The following is a 17,462-nucleotide window of genomic DNA, read 5'->3' on the forward strand; positions in this document are numbered from 1 at the left end:
ACTCTGGGGCTGGGCGAGGCTGCACTCCTGTGCATTGAGCAATCAGTGTGCCCAGGATGAACCAGCCATCACACGAACAATCAGGGAGAGATCTCTTGCATGGAGGCCATGTATCATTATCTGCAAACATAACAATAAACCGGTCTTCCGACACCGCCGCCCTGCATCCTGCGTCTGGAGGAGACCAGTAAAAGTCGACTAGGTGGCGTGTAGCATTGGACATGGTTACAGGACCCTGAATATTGCCCAGTGTGTAAGTGGGGGTTCGGTCACTGCAAGCCATTTCAAACACAGCCCACATGTGAGAATCTGGAAATAGCTTGCGTGTCTCCCCAGATGCGTGCTAGCTAGATCAGAAGTGTACGGCCCCTTCAGCCAAGGACAGCGGCTGCGTTCCAAATGCAAAACCTTTGTAGTACGTACTGCAGCTACCCTCACAAAGTACATAGTGTTGCACGCAGTATGCATACAATTGGGACGCACTACAGGGGATGTCGCTGATCAGGAACACCTGTAGGGCCATCCACGCATCACGAGGTTTGTGGGGCCGAAGAGCCAGAGAAAGCATGCTGGCTTGCATACTGCTACATGCGCCCAGATGTAGTACAACTTCCTGGTATTTCTAGCAAAAAAAAAAAATAAACACCTGTATTTCCTGGAGCCGTGTGTGCAGGCCTTTCAGAGAGACGGAATCTCCGGACAGTTCCTGGAGGATCTGTTCGTTTTTGGCCATCTGAGCGAGCAAAGACCTCTTTGAGTTCTCGTATCTGAGTGGAAGGATATACAGAGGTTAGGAAACGAGAGAATGATGGGTTGTTTTTTTTGCTGTCAATGCCCCGATGCTCCGGCTCCCCTTCGATGAGATGGTGCGTGTGATCGCAGTGAACAGTGAAGTGTGACGATTGTGTGCAAACCGATCCTGGGCTTACCTTTCTGAAAGCTCCTTCTGCACCAGGTCTTCCTCTACAGAGGGCTGCCTCTCCATCTCACTCCTCTCCCCACTACTCATCTTCACCATCACGTTGGACGCCTACACACACACACACACACACACACACACAGATGAGTGGTGGCCCCCCTGTAGGAGTGGTTCATGTCTGGGTGTGTAGTGTGCTCGGTGACGGCTGGTACCTCAGCTGGGCCCGCTGGTCGGGAGCTACTGGTCTCCCTCTGTGGGACCGCGTCCTGACTGGGTTTGGTGGGAATTCTGGGAAACAATCAGAAAATGACCGTGATCATTAGTGGAAGTGCTCAAACTAAATGTGTAATTGCAGTTTCTTTATTTGATTAAATTATTGATTAGTATAAGTGTGCGTAAATTCTTGGTTCTAATTGATTTATTCTTGCTTATTCTGAGTGTACATTTCATTACATTACATTGAGAGCATTTGGCAGAAGCTTTTATCCAAAGTGACATCCACAGTACATTTGTCAGAAGAAAGAGAAACAACAATAAATCCCTGTCGGTACAGTAAGGATGTTCATAGAACCAAGTGCCAAGCAATAACAATCACCAGGTTAACCCATTCCCCTTATACAACAAAGATAGCTAGGATAAGACGCTACACGATGCTAAGTACTATTCCTAAGTGCCAGGACGTACATGATAAAATAAGTGCATACATTAAGTGCCAGGACGTACATCATACAATAAGTGTGTACATTAAGTGCCAGGACGTACAACATACATTAAGTGCCTACATTAAGTGCTAAGACGTACAACACACAATAAGTGTGTACATTAAGTGCCAGGACGTACAACACACAATAGGTGTGTACATTAAGTGCCAGGACCTTCAACACACAATAAGTGTGTACATTTAGTGCCAGGACATACAACACACAACAGGTGTGTACATTAAGTGCCAGGACCTTCAACACACAATAAGTGTGTACATTTAGTGCCAGGACGTACAACACACAATAAGTGCGTACATTAAGTGCCAGGGCACACAACGCACAATAAGAGAGTACGTACATTAAGTGCCAGGACGCACAACATTGCGTACATTAAGTGCCAGGACGTACAACACACAAGAAGCGCGTACATTAAGTGCCAGGACGTACAACACACAATAGGTGTGTACATTAAGTGCCAGGACCTTCAACGCACAATAAGTGCGTACATTTAGTGCCAGGACGTACAACACACAATAAGTGCGTACATTAAGTGCCAGGGCACACAACGCACAATAAGAGAGTATGTACATTAAGTGCCAGGACGCACAACATTGCGTACATTAAGTGCCAGGACGTACAACACACAATAAGTGTGTACATTAAGTGCCAGGACGTACAACACACAATAGGTGTGTACATTAAGTGCCAGGACCTTCAACGCACAATAAGTGTGTACATTTAGTGCCAGGACGTACAACACACAATAAGTGCGTACATTAAGTGCCAGGGCACACAACGCACAATAAGAGAGTACGTACATTAAGTGCCAGGACGCACAACATTGCGTACATTAAGTGCCAGGACGTACAACACACAAGAAGCGCGTACATTAAGTGCCAGGACGTACAACACACAATAGGTGTGTACATTAAGTGCCAGGACCTTCAACGCACAATAAGTGCGTACATTAAGTGCCAGGACGTACAACACACAAGAAGTGTGTACATTAAGTGCCAGGACGTACAACACACAATAGGTGTGTACATTAAGTGCCAGGACGTACAACACACAATAGGTGTGTACATTAAGTGCCAGGACCTTCAACGCACAATAGGTGTGTACATTAAGTGCCAGGACCTTCAACGCACAATAAGCGCGTACATTAAGCGCCAGGACGCACAACACACAAGAAGCGCGTACATTTAGTGCCAGGACGTACAACACACAAGAAGCGCGTACATTAAGCGCCAGGACGCACAACACAAAACACCCCGGGCCTCACCCGGTCTCGGGGGGCTGCGTCGGCACCGGGGGGTCCGCCTCCCCGCTGAACTGCCTCTGGATGGCGGCCAGCCTCTTCTCACACTCCCGCAGCTGGGCCTGGGCCAGGCGGTGGGAGTCCTCGGGGCTCAGGGTCCTGCAGAGCTCCCTCAGCGCCTCCAGGTGCCCCCCCGCCTGGGCTGCCCTGCCCTGGGCCGAGAAGCACTCCTGCAGGGGACACGGGGGGGGGGGGGGGGGTGTCAGCCGGGGCGGTCCCAGGTTGTGACATCACAACTGGGAGCGCGGGCGTCGTCGTACGGTATTTTAATATCTATATCTATGTATCTATATGTCACTTTATACAGATATCTATAGATAAGATATCTATATGTTACTCATTCTAGACGGGAAATTCAGGATGATGTATCTGATAATTCATACCATGATGTTATATACTATGTTGGTATTTAACGTTTAACATTGGGAATATGTAAAGTGTTATGTTAATTTTACCCTACGTTTTATAATACTTTGATTTTTTTTAGCCTACTTTTTATTACCTCTTTTTGTATGTTGATTACATTTAGTTCCTTTAAGTCCTAAAATGTGTACTGCTGGTGAAATTCCCCTCTTGGATGAGTTCGAGACTATTCCTTTATCCAAGTCCCTAGTCACAAGACAGCACTTCTTTGTGGTGTCTCTCAAATCCAAGACAACACTGCGAATCAACCACAACCAGCACCACTTACAGAGCTACAATAAAGACCCCACAGTACAAGAACACATTTACCCAGTCGCTCTGTCCCCAGCTCCAGGTAAGCAGATGGAAGAAGGAAAGAGAAGAGATAAACAGAGACGCCCCAGGACTTGACAGATCCACCAAAGCGCCCCAGCGAGGGAGTTTCCTGTGAGTCTTTTGTCTACCTGTGAGTCTGCTGCTAATCTGGAGCCTAACAGCGTATCACACTGCAGAGCAGCTGTGTTAAAGGCTTCCCTTGTTACTTCAAACTGTAGTTGCTGCTTAAAAAGTGATATCTCTGTTCTCACCGCCTGGATGAGTCACAACAGTGGGACACGTTAAAACACATAAAGGAATCACTGTTTCTGTACACAAACATACACACACACGCGCACACACAGACACACACGCGCGCAAACACGCACACACACACGCAAACACACACACAAACATGCACAAACAAGCACACAAACACTTGTTTCAAGACAACAACATGAGTACATTGGACGACTAAAAGGATGAATGAATCTAGCTTGTAAAAAAATGTAGCTTGTTGATCTAGCATGCCATGGCTTTTAAAGCCAACAGAAGTTTTACCAACAGCGACTGTTCTTTTCCCATGTGAACTCAAACTCTCCCAGTGGAGAGGATCTACCCACTGCACTCTCTACGCCTCATGCTTGAAGACCCAACGTGAACACCCAGTGAGCTGGCAGTCCTACCTCCCACTGCGTCTGGACCGACTGGGTGAACAGCTCCATGTCCTGGAGCTGGGAGGGGGTGCAGAAGGCCTCCATGCCCTCGGCAGCCCTGAGGAACCCCTCCAGCAGGTCCGGGTCCAGGGTCCTCAGAGTCTCCTGGTAGAAACCACGGGATGGTTTTACTGAGCCGCTCGCAGTGAAAACGTCCCATTGATAAAACGGTCCTAACATTACGACTGCAATGGGAAGCAGATCTTTGTGACAACATCATCACAACTCAGAACTTTGATTGTTATGACTATTCTTAATTATACTTTGGACTATTTCGTTTTTTCATCCAAAGTGATTTACAACACTTACAACAATTGTATATTGTTTCGGTTCATGATTTTAATTAGCAGGTATGGTCATAAACATGTGATCATAAGGGTTTGAACCAAGAAACCTCCGGCTGGGAGTCAAACACCCCAACCACTAGACAATCTTCAAAATTAGTTTAAAATGCAAGTGTCGCGTCACAATTAGCAATAGAATGTTGCTAATAGTCAATCACATGGTCAATGGTGATTGACCATGTCTTTACCTCTTTGGACGCCGCTCTTTCCCTGGACAGACGTTTGTCCGTGTAGACGTTGATGGCCTCCAGGATGTGCTGTTGCAGGCAGTGCTTGGCGTCCTCAAAGCCGTTCCTGGCAAGGGCCTGGGCCTTGGCGTAGGCCTCGGTGTAAGCCTGGGGGGTCGCCTGGACCAGTGCCTGAGGTTTGATGCGGAGTTCTGGAGAGTCCCCCAGAGTCTGGGGAAGGGAGAGGATCTGGGGCGTGGGATGAAGGACTTTAGGTCGCGGTGGTGGCTCAGCCATGGCTGTGGATGCTACAGTGTGGTGGGCCTGGGTCCTTGGCGGACTAGTGGGCTGGACCAGGGCGGTGGGGTGTACAGCTGGCTGTGACTGAACCATAGTATGTGCAGTCGGCAGGGGTATGGTCTGTACTGCAACCTGTATGGGGGCTTTTGGTTGGCCAAGGGGCTGGGCTTGTGTGGTAGGCTGCACAGTTGGCTGGGCCTCTGTTACAGGCTGGACAGCTGGCAGGGTCTGGGATCGGGTTTGCGGCACCGTCTGGATCTGGACTTTGGGTTGTCCAATCTGTTGAGTAACAGATGTAGACTGTGCAGTTGGCAGGGCTTTGGTTTGTGGACCCATCTGCATCGGACCTTCAGCATCTCCAGTTGGCAGGGTCTGGGATATTGTCTGTGGCACTGTCGGTACCTGGACTTGGACCTGAGGCCAGGGTTGTCCAGTGTGCTGGGCCACAGATGTAGACTGTAGAGTTGGTAGGGCTTTGGTTTGTGGACCCATCTGCATCGGACCTTCAGCCTCTCCAGTTGGCAGGGTCTGGGATATTGTCTGCGGCACTGTCGGTACCTGGACTTGGACCTGGGGCCAGGGTTTTCCAGTGTGCTGGGCCACATGTGTAGACTGTACAGTTGGCAGGGCTTTGGTTTGGGGCTCTCTCTGTTTCTGGACATTGGGTGTTGGCTGTTTCTGGCTCGGAGTTTGAGGAATTGTCTGGGCCTGGCTAGGACTAGGTTGTTGTGTGGACTGTGTCTGGGCTTTGGGTTGAACGGTTGGCTGGGGTACAGGTGTGGCCTGTAAAGTTGACACTGTCATAACTTTGGTTTGAATAGTCGTCTGAGTCTGGGTTGTGGGTTGGGGGATCACCTGGGCCTGCAGCTGGGGTAGCGGTTGTTGGAGCTGAGAATTAGCCTGAGGTGGCTGTGGAGGGGTCTGTAACTGTTTCTGAGGCTGAACGGGGGCCTGCTGCAGAGGCTGAGGCCGGTGGATGTGGGAAGCACGATGTGGCTCCCGCTGAGACGGATGGCTTGGGGGCTCCGTCTGAGGGTGAGACTGCGCTTGGCGTTCAGGTTGCCCCGGTGGATACCGAGGTTGAAGGGGGGATTGAGGCTGGAACTGTGAGTGGGGTTGGGCTGGTGGCTGAGGTTGAATCCAAGGTTCTTGCTGAATGTGCTGAACTTGTGTCTGCATTTGACCCAGATTGTACGCTCGCGTCAGTGGCTGTTGCATCGGCCTCTTGGGAATCATCTGTCCTTGGGATTGGGCCCATGGCTGTGTTTGTGGTTGTGGCTGAGACTGTTGTTGAAGATACTGCGCTGGATAGGGAGGGTAGCCAGGGTGTCCCTGCTGGGGCCCTTGTTGAGGCTGGAATGGGGCCCATTGCTGTGGTGGTGCTGTAGGATACACCTGAGGTGGTAGAATGGGCTGAACCATGTTCTCCTGGAAGGCTTGGGGAAGAGGCTGCCCCTGCTGTGAATAACCCTGAATATGTTGCTCCTGTCTTGGGACCCACTGCTGTTGTGGAGATTGACTTTGGGGATATCCTGCCAGGTAAATCTGAGGCTGCACTGGAGATTGAGAAAATGGAGGAGGCGGCACTGGAGAATGTGTCTGCATTGGAGATGGTACTCTGATTGGAGCCCAAGCCTGTGGGCTCTGGCCAATGTGAACCTGCTGTTGAGGTGCCTGAGGATGCATTCTAGGTGCATCAGTTTTCTGTTGAGTCACCATTTGGACGTTGGATAGTGTCTGAGCCGTGGAAGGGATATGAGATGGAGGTTGCATGACAGGTTGAGGGTGAGATGGAGCCTGCTGAACATGTTGGCCATGGGCTGCTGTCTCGGCCTGCATGGGCGCCTTGGGAGGCAGAGGGGAGGGAGGCCTGACTGGAGCCCATGACTGATGTTGACTGCGCATCTGGATGTGAGATGGTATTGGAGGCTGAATATAGCCTGGAAGTTGACCCTGCATGGGGGAAGTTGGCCTGATTTGAGCCCATGTCTGGCCCTGGACCATAGCATGGGCTTGGCTTGAAGCTTGCAGCTGTCCTGGGAGAGGCAGTGAAGTCTGAGGTCTGCCTGGAGACCATGTATGAGACTGTAGTTGACTCTGGGCCTGAATCTCCATTTGGGTAGGCGAGAGAGACTGTATGGGGCTCCGAGGTGGCTGTGTTTGACCTGGGGTCATCATTGGCTGTACTCTCATATCTTGCAGTTGAAGTTGTTGAGGTTGCACCTGGGGCGGGGCTGGGCTTGATGTTTTCACTTGGGCGGGGGCACCTGGCCGAGATTGAAAATGAATATCAGCTTGTGGTTGGGCCTGTTCACTCCTTGGATGCTGGGTCTCGGACTGTGGCTTTGGGCCTTGTACCGTAGTCTGTACTTTAGCTGTGGCAGCTGGCTGTGGTTGAGCATCTTTCTTAGCCTGCTGTGGTTGTTTTTGTGGTTGGGGTTGTTGTGCAGGCTGCTTCTGTTTAGGTTGCCATTGCTGCTGTTTTGTCTGTTCCGGTTTTGTTTGCTTCATGGTTTTGCCTTGTGACTCCAGCTGGGCCGTTTGTGCTCCTTTGAGCTGTGAATCCACGAGAGCCAGGGGAGCAAGGGACCCGGAGTCTTTCTCCAGATGCGTTTGAACCTGGGCCGATGTAGCCGGTTGTGATGAAGAGGACGCCTGGGTCGAAGGGAAAACCAGGGCTGGGGCTGGCACATGGACCTGAGCCGGAGCCTGGGCAGAAGGAGGCGCCTCAGTCGGAGGGGAAGAAGGGTATTTAATTGGAAGATCGGTGGATGGGATTTCCTGGGCCGTCCAGGCCTGGTCTGACACTACAGCTGCATCCTGTTCATCTGAAGACTTTTTCTGGAGCCACGGGCGGTTCTTCCTACCCTGAGCCTTTCTGCTTTGGAGCTCCTTCTGGCTGAGAGGCTTGTTCTGCTCTTCTGGCTGCCTGGGCGGCTGGGGCTTGGCCTCTGGGAGCTCCTTGGCCCGAGCCCCCATGTGCTTCTGGATCGGCGCCTCTGGGTGAACTGGCGGTTTCTGCTGGGGGACGTCCTGCTGTTCCATCTGTTGTGGAAACTTTTGTTGTCTTTGGGGTTGTCGGTGCTGTTGTTTTTGCTGTTGCTGTGGTTGTTGCTGTTGCTGTTGTTGTTGCTGTCGCTGTTGCTGTTGCTGTTGTTGTTGGTGTTGCTGTAGTTGCTGTTGTTGTTGTTGCTGCTGTAGTTGCTGTTGTTGTTGTTGTTGCTGAAGTTGCTGTTGTTGTTGCTGTAGTTGCTGTTGTTGTTGTTCCTTTAATTGCTGTTGCTGTTGTTGTTGATGTAGTTGCTGTTGTTGTTGTTGCTTGAGCTGCTGTTCCAGCTGTTGTTGCTCTTGCCATCTGAACTGTTGCTCTTGTTCGTGTTTCTGTTGAGCCCATGGTTGTTCCTGAGCCTCAATCCGTCTCTCTTCAAGCTCCTGCATAGAATCCCGGGCGGACTCTTGAGATAGTGCCGACTCAGGTCTGGTCTGAGTCACGGCCTGGGCGTAGGAGTATGGCAGCGGTGGGGAGCTCAGCTTTGCCTTCTCTCTGTATTCCTGGACCACTATTGTTGGGACCTGCTGCTGCTGTAGTCCTCTGGGCTCGGCCTGGGGTTCAGGAGCCTTCTGCTGGGTCAAGGGGGGAGCAACGGAGAGCACCCTGGCTCTCTTCTTCACCGGCTCGTCCTCACGCGCCACGAAGGTCTTCGGTTGAGGAGTCCGGTCTTCTGGAGGGCTCTGGCTGCGGTCTCTCCTGGCTCCCAGGCTGCTCAGCATCCCCACCACTTCCTAAAGGGCAAGAGGTATGGGTTTAGGATGAGGTGCAACAGGTTTAAGGTTGAATAATCACGTCTTTTAGCAGATTATTCAAAGCGACAAGTGAGACTGAGAAGAACGAAAGGATGCAATAAAAAGTTGGAGCAAACTAGTTTCTAAAAAGACGGATAGTGTTTCTCGGTAGTCAGAAAGCCAAGGTTAATTATGAGTTCAAGATAGATGCCTCAGGGATAATATACCCAAACATTCCTGAAGAGTCATGGCTCTCCCATGGTCTCTGTTGACGAATAAGCCTCAGGAGGAACTTTGATGCTGTACTCGCCTGGGACTGGGCGACGGCTGCCCGAACACGGTGCTGCATGGCTGACGCGTGCACGTATTGGACGGGCGAGTTCTTCTGGCTCATCATGACCATCACCTGCAGGTCCTGCTCCTCTGTCACCACCTGGCCCTCCAGCTGCAGGCCCCGCGAGATGAACACCTGTCGGGAAGAGACCAGGGTTGAGCACGGGAGGGAAATGTTGCTTTTACCATGCCTGCCTTCTGGAGAGATCCCCAAGAAACCCTGTAGGGATAGTCTGGGAAAGCGACATTCACTATCCCAAATGATGCATTCATATTTACCCCACCAATCGGCTCTGTCCTAAAACAACTTCTACTAGTACTTGGAAATGGCTCATTTCAGAACCAATGAGCCAAAAGCCATCTTTTGTACACAAAACTGAGGTTAATGCATGACTGGGCAAACCAGAAGGGTAGGTTAATTGGTTATCAGGTGTGTTTAAATGGTATGTATGTGGTGAATGCTGTATGTATAATGTATAATGTCTAAAAGTTGCACCCACTCATGAATGTTCCTTTTCAAGCCAACATTAACAACGCTCATTTTTAAAGTTGAGAGGGGAAATGTGGGGTGAGGCCTCCACAGAGGCTGGGGAGAGGCCTGTAGTGTGACCCTGTCTGGGGGTGTGACGTTACCCTGAGAACAGCTAGTCTACAGAACACATCTGTTGACTGATATGTGGACCGTAATGCAACGTGGCGTTGTGTGGTGTTGTGTTTTTAGAGGCCTAGGGGCAGAACAAAGCAGGACGCAGACTTGGACCTGTGGGCGTTAGCTGTTCAGGTTCTGACATTTGAAAAGCATGGCATGTGCTTACAGGTCTTTTGTTTTGGCGGCAAACCCTGAGGTTTTCATCGTGTATTTTGGCACAGTGTTTCAGGCATTCCTTATACCCTAGTTAGAGAAATGTTGGCTCAGATTTGTATTGTGTACAGCCTGAGAAACAATTTCCTAAAACAAGACGATGATTGCGAAACAGTGTATTCAAATAAACAAAGATCTCTTAGTGAGAGACTATTGTGACGCCATCAGTGCAAATATTTAAACAGACCTGAATTAACTGTTGTCTAAAGAAGGCCTGTTGTTTTCCCAGGGTAAGGGGACATCCACAGAGTCTCTGAACCTCCCAGTGCTCCTGTAGAGCACATCATCTGCTCTCCAAGAGCAACACAAACCCTCTAAGGAGATCCGTAACTTCCGGAAAAATCAAACGGCACGTTCTACAATCCAAACTGGGAGTTCTGGGCCTAGAACTCAGAGAAACTCTGAGTTCTAACTCAACAAAGACATTTGACTAGTGTTGCTACTCCAGCGTAGAAGTGAACGCTGTGAAGTCATCATCATCATCATCATCATCATCATCATCATCAGCAGCAGTAGCAGAAGAGCCTACCCTGGCCCGGGGGTCCTGGGCACTCTGAGGTCTCCTCTCCCTGGCCTTCAGGACTTGGTACAGCTCCCTGGCCTCCACATCCCAGTGGAGCAGCTCTGCCAGTCGGCCGTCCAGACCGCACACACTCTGCTGCAGCTCGACACACACCTGCTCAGCCTCCGACAACGTCTGCAGCACCTTTGGAGAGGGAGGACCCAGCATCAGGGACTAGCATCAGGGACCAGCATCAGGTACTAGCATCAGAGACTAGCAAAAGGGACTAGCATTAGGAACTAGCATCAGGGACCAGCATCAGGGACTACCATCAGAGACTAGCATCAATGACTAGCATTAGGATCTAGCATCAGGGACTAGCATCAGAGACTAGCATCATGGACTAGCATTAGGATCTAGCATCAGGGACCAGCATCAGGGACTAGCATCAGGAGCTAGCATCAGGGACTAGCATCAGGGACTAGCATTAGGAACTAACACCAGGGGCCGGCATCAGAGACTAGCATTAGGGACTAGCATCAGGGACTAGCATCATGGACTAGCATTAGGATCTAGCATCAGGGACTAGCATGAGAGACTAGAATCAATGGACTAGCATTAAGATCTAGCATCAGGGACCAGCATCAGGGACTAGCATCAGGGACTATCATTAGGAACTAGCACCAGGGGCCGGCATCAGAGACTAGCATTAGGGACTAGCATCAGGGACTAGCATCAGGGACTAGCACCAGGGGATAGCATGATGGACTAGCATCAGGATCTAGCATCAGGGACTAGCATCAGGAAACTAGCATCAGGAACTAGCATCAGGAACTAGCATCAGGGAAATAGCATCAGGAACTAGCATCAGGAACTAGCATCAGGAACATCATCAGGAACTAGCATCAGGAACTAGCATCAGGAACTAGCATCAGGAACTAGCATCAGATACTAGTATCAGTGACCAGCGTCTGAAGCTAGACTCTAGACTAGAAGAATGTACAAGCTGCTCATAGAAGGGTTCTAATGAACTCATTAGAAGACTGTATGTATCACAGCATCATGAAACTGAAACTAATTCTAAAGAGCCAAATAAGCTTGTTTCAGAATTGTTGGTTTTAAAGATGGGACCACAATGGTTTCAAGTAAAGGAAATGGTCATTTCGTTTAGATTGACTTCCTACCTCAGGTATGGCCTGGGTCAGCTTGTGTCGCTGATCAGCGGAGAGTTCTGGAAAGTCCTCCGTTTCCAGATCCACATCCCTCATCTTCTTCAACATGAACTGAACAGCACAACAAGACAGCCTCAGGTTCAGTTCCCTCCTGACACCGCAAGGATCAGAGACTCTAGATACGACGCTCTACCCTGGCCAGGAAGCCATACTTAACAACAGACACACCAACATAGTGATGCTCAAAGTTTGGGGTCACTTAGAAATGTCCTTATTTTTGAAGAAATACACTGTTTTTTTCAATGAAGATAACATTAAATTAATCAAATATACAGTCTAGACATGGTTAATGTGGTAAATGATTATTCTAGCTGGAAGCGGCTGATAAATAATGGAATATCAACATAGGTGTACAGAAGCCCATTTCCAGCAACCATCACTCCGTGTTCTAATGGCACATTGATTAGCTAATCGTGTTAAAAGGCTAATAGATGATTAGAAAACCCTTGTGCAATTACGTTGGCACAGCTGAAAACTGTTGAATAATAGTGTGAGTTTTCATGGAAAACATGAAATTGTCTGAGTGTCCTCAAACTTTTGAACAGTAGCGTGCATATGAATATAATCTGGTAAAAGTGACGAGTGATCCGGGCTCCTAAAGATGGCCTCAAACTATTGAGGACATGGGAGCAGACTTTAAAAGCAGGAGCGAGGGGAGCGTACCCGGGCCGGCCAGGGCTCACCTGGATTCTCTTGCGGTAGGTCTGGAGTGGCCCAGACATGGCCTCCAGGGGCTCCTTCAGGATCAGCATGGCGTCCCGGATCAGAACCTGAAGGTCTGGGGGACTGGTGGGCTGGGCCGCTTCAGACTCATCCACCTGCGGAACACAGGGCCATGATGTTAGCTACCCCCCTTTAGCTTTTCTCTGTGATTCAGAATATTTCAGAAGTCGTGTGCTGTTGTTTTCTCCTGATTCATCTTCCTAAATGTCCCATCTGGGAATGTCAAAGTACATGTATCTTGGCTTCATGAGGTACTACGCTGATAAAGTGTTTTTTTTGTTTTTCGTTCCGGTCTTGGTAACTGGCCAACATCAAAGTACACAGGGCGGAAGAGCTACAAACACAGCTAAGCCGATGCACTCAAACATACGAGACCTCTCGTGATCTTTTCTTTCACTGAAAACGATACTTGTTTGGTTGAACCTGGATTAAGCTAGTTGATGAACAGTGATCTAGTTTGACTTGTTATGAGAAGGTAGCCTCCCAGACGAGGTATGTGGTAAACCAGCTGGGTCACTCAATGGATAAAAGACAGGGGAACACAATAGCGTGGGAGCTGCAGCATTGACACCTGTCGTTATGGGAACAGGGTGGAAGGGAGCCACAATACACTCTCTCCTTGATTTCTTAATCGGCTCACACCCACTTTCAATAACAAGGAAGGACACTGTTCGGCCTGACCTGAGAGGACACACACATACACACACACACAAACACCCCCCAGGCTCACGGTGGGGGTGGCCTGCAGGAAGCGAGCCCAGCGCTGGTTGATCTTGCGGAGGTCGTCGGCCAGGGTCCGGGTGGTCTGGGGGTCGCTGACCTCCATCAGGAACTCCCCTACCTGGTTCAGGTGAGTCTGCCGAGAGCTCCACTCCGACATCACTTCAGGCGACACCTGGGGCACACACACACACACAGACCTCAAGTGGGTGGGGGTGTGTGTGTTTGTGTGCGTGCACAAGTGTGTGTGTGTGGGTGCGTGTGTGTGCGCATTGGGTCTTGTTGTGCTGGTAACACTGTTTGTATTGTTACCATGGGGCGTGGGCACATCTCTGTGTTTATATATTTGAACAACCAAATACACACCCATAACCCCTCCTCTCTCTCTCTCTCTCTCTCTCTCTCTCTCTCTCTCTCTCTCTGTCATGCACCGTCTATTCTTCTTTATATACCTCACCCCCTCTCTCTCTCTCTCTCTCTCTCTCTCTCTCTCTCTCTCTCTCTCTCTCTCTCTCTCTCTCTGTCATGCACCCTCTATTCTTCTTTATATACCTCACCCCCTCTCTCCCTCTCTCTCTCTCTCTCTCTCTCTCTCTCTCTCTCTCTCTCTCCCTCTATCCCTCTCTACCCCCTCTCTCTCTGAGTCTGTTCCTGTCTCTCCCTCTCTCTCTGTCCTACCTGTGGTGGGCGTGCGAGGCCGCCCTGCTCCAGCCAGGCCATCAGGGAGCTGAGCGTGTCGCTGAAGGACTCCCAGGCAGAGAGCACCCTGGCCAGGCTGCTTCTCACCCCTGCCACCCCCTCCTGGAGCTCCTGGGCCTCCTCCTCCACCTCCTCCACCTGATGCTTCACCTGCCCGTAGTCGGCGGCTGGGGAACCCAGGATGACCAGTCAATCACCGATATTATGGATCAGAAGATGTGATCATGGTCTATAGGTCTGTTGTGTTATTATGGATCAGAAGATGAGATCGTGATCTACAGGTCTAGGGTTAGGGTTGCTGCTCCGGGCTTACTCCCCCAGTCCAGACTCCCTGCTGACTCCCCAAGACCAGACTCCAGGCTGACTCCCATAGTCCAGACTCCCTGCTGACTCCTCCAGAACAGACTACCTGCTCCAGGCCGACTCCCCCAGACCAGACTCCCTGCTGACTTCCCCAAAAGACTCCCTGCTAACTCACCCAGACCAGACTCTAGCCTGACGCCCCCAGAGCAGACTCCCTGCTAACTCACCCAGACAAGACTCCCTGCTGACTCCCCCAAAAGACTCCCTGCTAACTCACCCAGACAAGATTCCCTGCTGACTCCCCCAAAAGACTCCCTGCTAATTCACCCAGAACTGACTCCCTGCTAACTCACCCAAAAGACCACCTGCTAACTCACCCAGAACTGACTCCCTGCTAACTCACCCAGACCGGTCTCCCTGCTAACTCACCCAGACCTGACTCCCTGCTAACTCACCCTGAACAGACCCCCTGCTAACCCCTCCAGACCGGACTCCCTGCTCCAGGCTAACTCACCCTTTGCAGACTCCCTGCTCCAGGCTAACTCACCCAGTGCAGACTCCCTACTCCAGGCTAACTCACCCAGTGCAGACTCCCTGCTCCAGGCTAACTCACCCAGTGTAGACTCCCTGCTCCAGGCTAACTCACCCAGTGCAGACTCCCTGCTCCAGACTAACTCACCCAGTGCAGACTCCCTGCTCCAGGCTAACTCACCCAGTGCAGACTCCCTGCTCCAGGCTAACTCACCCAGTGCAGACTTGCTGCTGTACTTCCCAGACACATGCTTGAGTTTCTGCAGCGCTGCCCCCAGCAGGGAGAGGAGCTGCTGTTCGTTCACCAACTCCTGGGGGAAGGAACCAGGAGACCAACTCGTGTTAGCATCTGCCTTTAGCGGCTACGATACACTCCACAAACATCAGAGTATGTTGTACTACTAATTCACGACGAGTATATAATGTGTGGATATCAGTTTGTATATGTTGTGTAGACGCATTGACCAAGTAAACATGTAAATAACACCTATAAAAATACCACACTAGTGCACCTAGTTAGTGAGCATCTTGTTAGCATCGTGTAGCACATCGTGATGGCTAGGATTAACGCTAAATGCATTACATGGATATTAGTCTGTCCCCCATATTGGTCATACACTGACAATATAAAATCTTTGTGGAAGTCCATTCAATATACAAAATAAGATGCACTGTATTAATACATTAGAAATCCAGACAGGACATGCAGCTTGGACCTGGACTGGTATTGTCTGGATGTTTAATGCGCGTGAGGGGTAGAACTTTGCACGTTCGATGGGTGTCGCCAGTGGTTGACCTACATGCCATTCCTGTAACAGAACGCGGACGGACTCCTGGGAAACGTATGGCCTTTTCCAGGACCTCAGCTTGGGTCTGATGCGAGCCAGCAGCTCCAGAACGGTGTGTCTCTGCTCCTGGTATTCCAGCTTGATGCCATGGTACTTAGCGGTCACTCTCACACTGGTGAACCTGGACCGGAACCAGTAAGAACCAGTTAGAACCACACTGAACCATGGTACTAAGCAGTCACCATTAGACTGGTGAAACTGTACCAGAACCAGTTAGAAGTATAGTATAGAACCATGGTTACAGAACCCTAGTTATGGAACCATCGTTAGAACCCTAGTTATGGAACCATCGTTAGAACCCTAGTTATGGAACCATCGTTAGAACCCTAGTTATGGAACCATCGTTCCAAAAGTGTTACTCCAGCGCCGCCTACCTTCTCTTCATCTCGTCCAGTTTGTCCGTCGGAACCAGAAGGTTCCCGCTCTCGTCCACATTCTGGAACATCTGGAAGTTCCGCACCTGCTGGGGCATCTCCTCCAGACAGGCCTGCACACACACCAACACACACATGAACCCACACATAAACACACACATCACCACACACACCAATACATCCATCATCCTCATTTTCCTCATCATCATCCTCCACACCCTAATCATCACCCTCCTCATCCTCCTCATCATCCACGTTATCTTCCTCATCTTCCTCACCATCATTAACATCATCCCCCTCTTCCTCCTCCTCCCCCCCTCCTCCTCCCCCCCTCCCCCACCCCCCCCCTCCTCCTCCCCCTCCTCCCCTTCCACCCCCCTCTCCTCTTCTCCTCCCCCTCCCCCCTCCACCTCCTCCTCTTCCTCCTCCTCCTCCTTCCCCTCTCCCCCCTCCCCCTCCTCCCCCACCTCCTCCTTCTCCTCCTTCCCCTCTCCCCCCCTCCTCCTCCTCCCCTTCCACCCCCTCTCCTCTTCTCCTCCCCCCCTCCCCCTCTCCTCCTCCTCCTCCCCCTCCCCCCCCCCCTCCCCCTCCTCTCACGTTGAGCAGCTCCTGGCTGTGGCGGGCCTGCTGCGCGGCGCGGCCCGGGTCCAGCGGGTCGGGCTCCTGGTCCGTCAGCGCGCCCTCCGTCCGCAGCAGCCAGGCGCCCACCGGGGCCAGCGGCGCCGGCAGCGCCACGTCCAGCTGGACCTTGTACTCCCGCAGCTGGACGGACGGACAGACAGACAGAGGACGTCAGGCAGGGAGAGGAGGGAGAGAAAGACACAGACAGGCGGACAGACAGGCAGACAGACAGATGTCAGACAGAAGAAGAGGTAGAGAAAGTCAGAGACAGACAGACAGACAGACAGACAGACAGACAGACAGATGTCAGACAGGAAGAGGAGGTAGAGACAGACAGACAGACAGACTGACAGACAGGCAGCCAGACAGGTAGGCAGGGAGTCTGACAAGAATGTGACGCAGGACCAATGCAGAAATCAGGAAGTATAGACAGACGAAGAAAACAGAATAACAGACAGACAGACAGACAGACAGACAGGCAGGCAGACAGACAGACAGACAGACAGACAGACGGACAGACAGACAGACGGACAGACAGACCTTCTCGGCGAGGGCGTCCCAGCCTCTCTGAGCGCCCGCTGCTCCTCGCTCACTTTCACGCTGCGCTTCATCGCCGTCAGCAACGGCATGACGGGCCGCGCTGCTCGTTGAAGGAGACAAGAAGGTCTGGAACACCTGAGACACACACACGCACACACACACCCGCACGCACGCACACACACACACACACACACACACACACACACACA

The 17,462-nt window shown here is 51.1% G+C and overlaps 1 protein-coding gene across 1 annotated transcript in view; it reads right to left on the reverse strand.

Moving 5' to 3' along the window:
• syne2b (spectrin repeat containing, nuclear envelope 2b) overlaps positions 1-17,462 on the reverse strand; it is a 137,672-nt gene that overhangs the window by 108,607 nt on the left and 11,603 nt on the right. Inside the window, 21 exon segments of the mRNA XM_079752350.1 lie at positions 647-767; positions 930-1,030; positions 1,132-1,207; positions 2,903-3,108; positions 3,805-3,930; positions 4,342-4,476; positions 4,904-8,965; positions 9,276-9,434; positions 10,690-10,866; positions 11,847-11,945; positions 12,578-12,712; positions 13,348-13,512; positions 14,016-14,203; positions 15,085-15,181; positions 15,671-15,839; positions 16,093-16,205; positions 16,690-16,854; positions 17,254-17,279; positions 17,282-17,353; positions 17,356-17,373; positions 17,376-17,388. Coding sequence (XP_079608476.1) covers positions 647-767; positions 930-1,030; positions 1,132-1,207; positions 2,903-3,108; positions 3,805-3,930; positions 4,342-4,476; positions 4,904-8,965; positions 9,276-9,434; positions 10,690-10,866; positions 11,847-11,945; positions 12,578-12,712; positions 13,348-13,512; positions 14,016-14,203; positions 15,085-15,181; positions 15,671-15,839; positions 16,093-16,205; positions 16,690-16,854; positions 17,254-17,279; positions 17,282-17,353; positions 17,356-17,373; positions 17,376-17,388 — 6,423 coding nt within the window.

This window comes from Pollachius pollachius (assembly GCF_949987615.1).
Source record: "Pollachius pollachius genome assembly, chromosome: 15".
NCBI classification, from domain to species: Eukaryota; Metazoa; Chordata; class Actinopteri; order Gadiformes; family Gadidae; genus Pollachius; species Pollachius pollachius.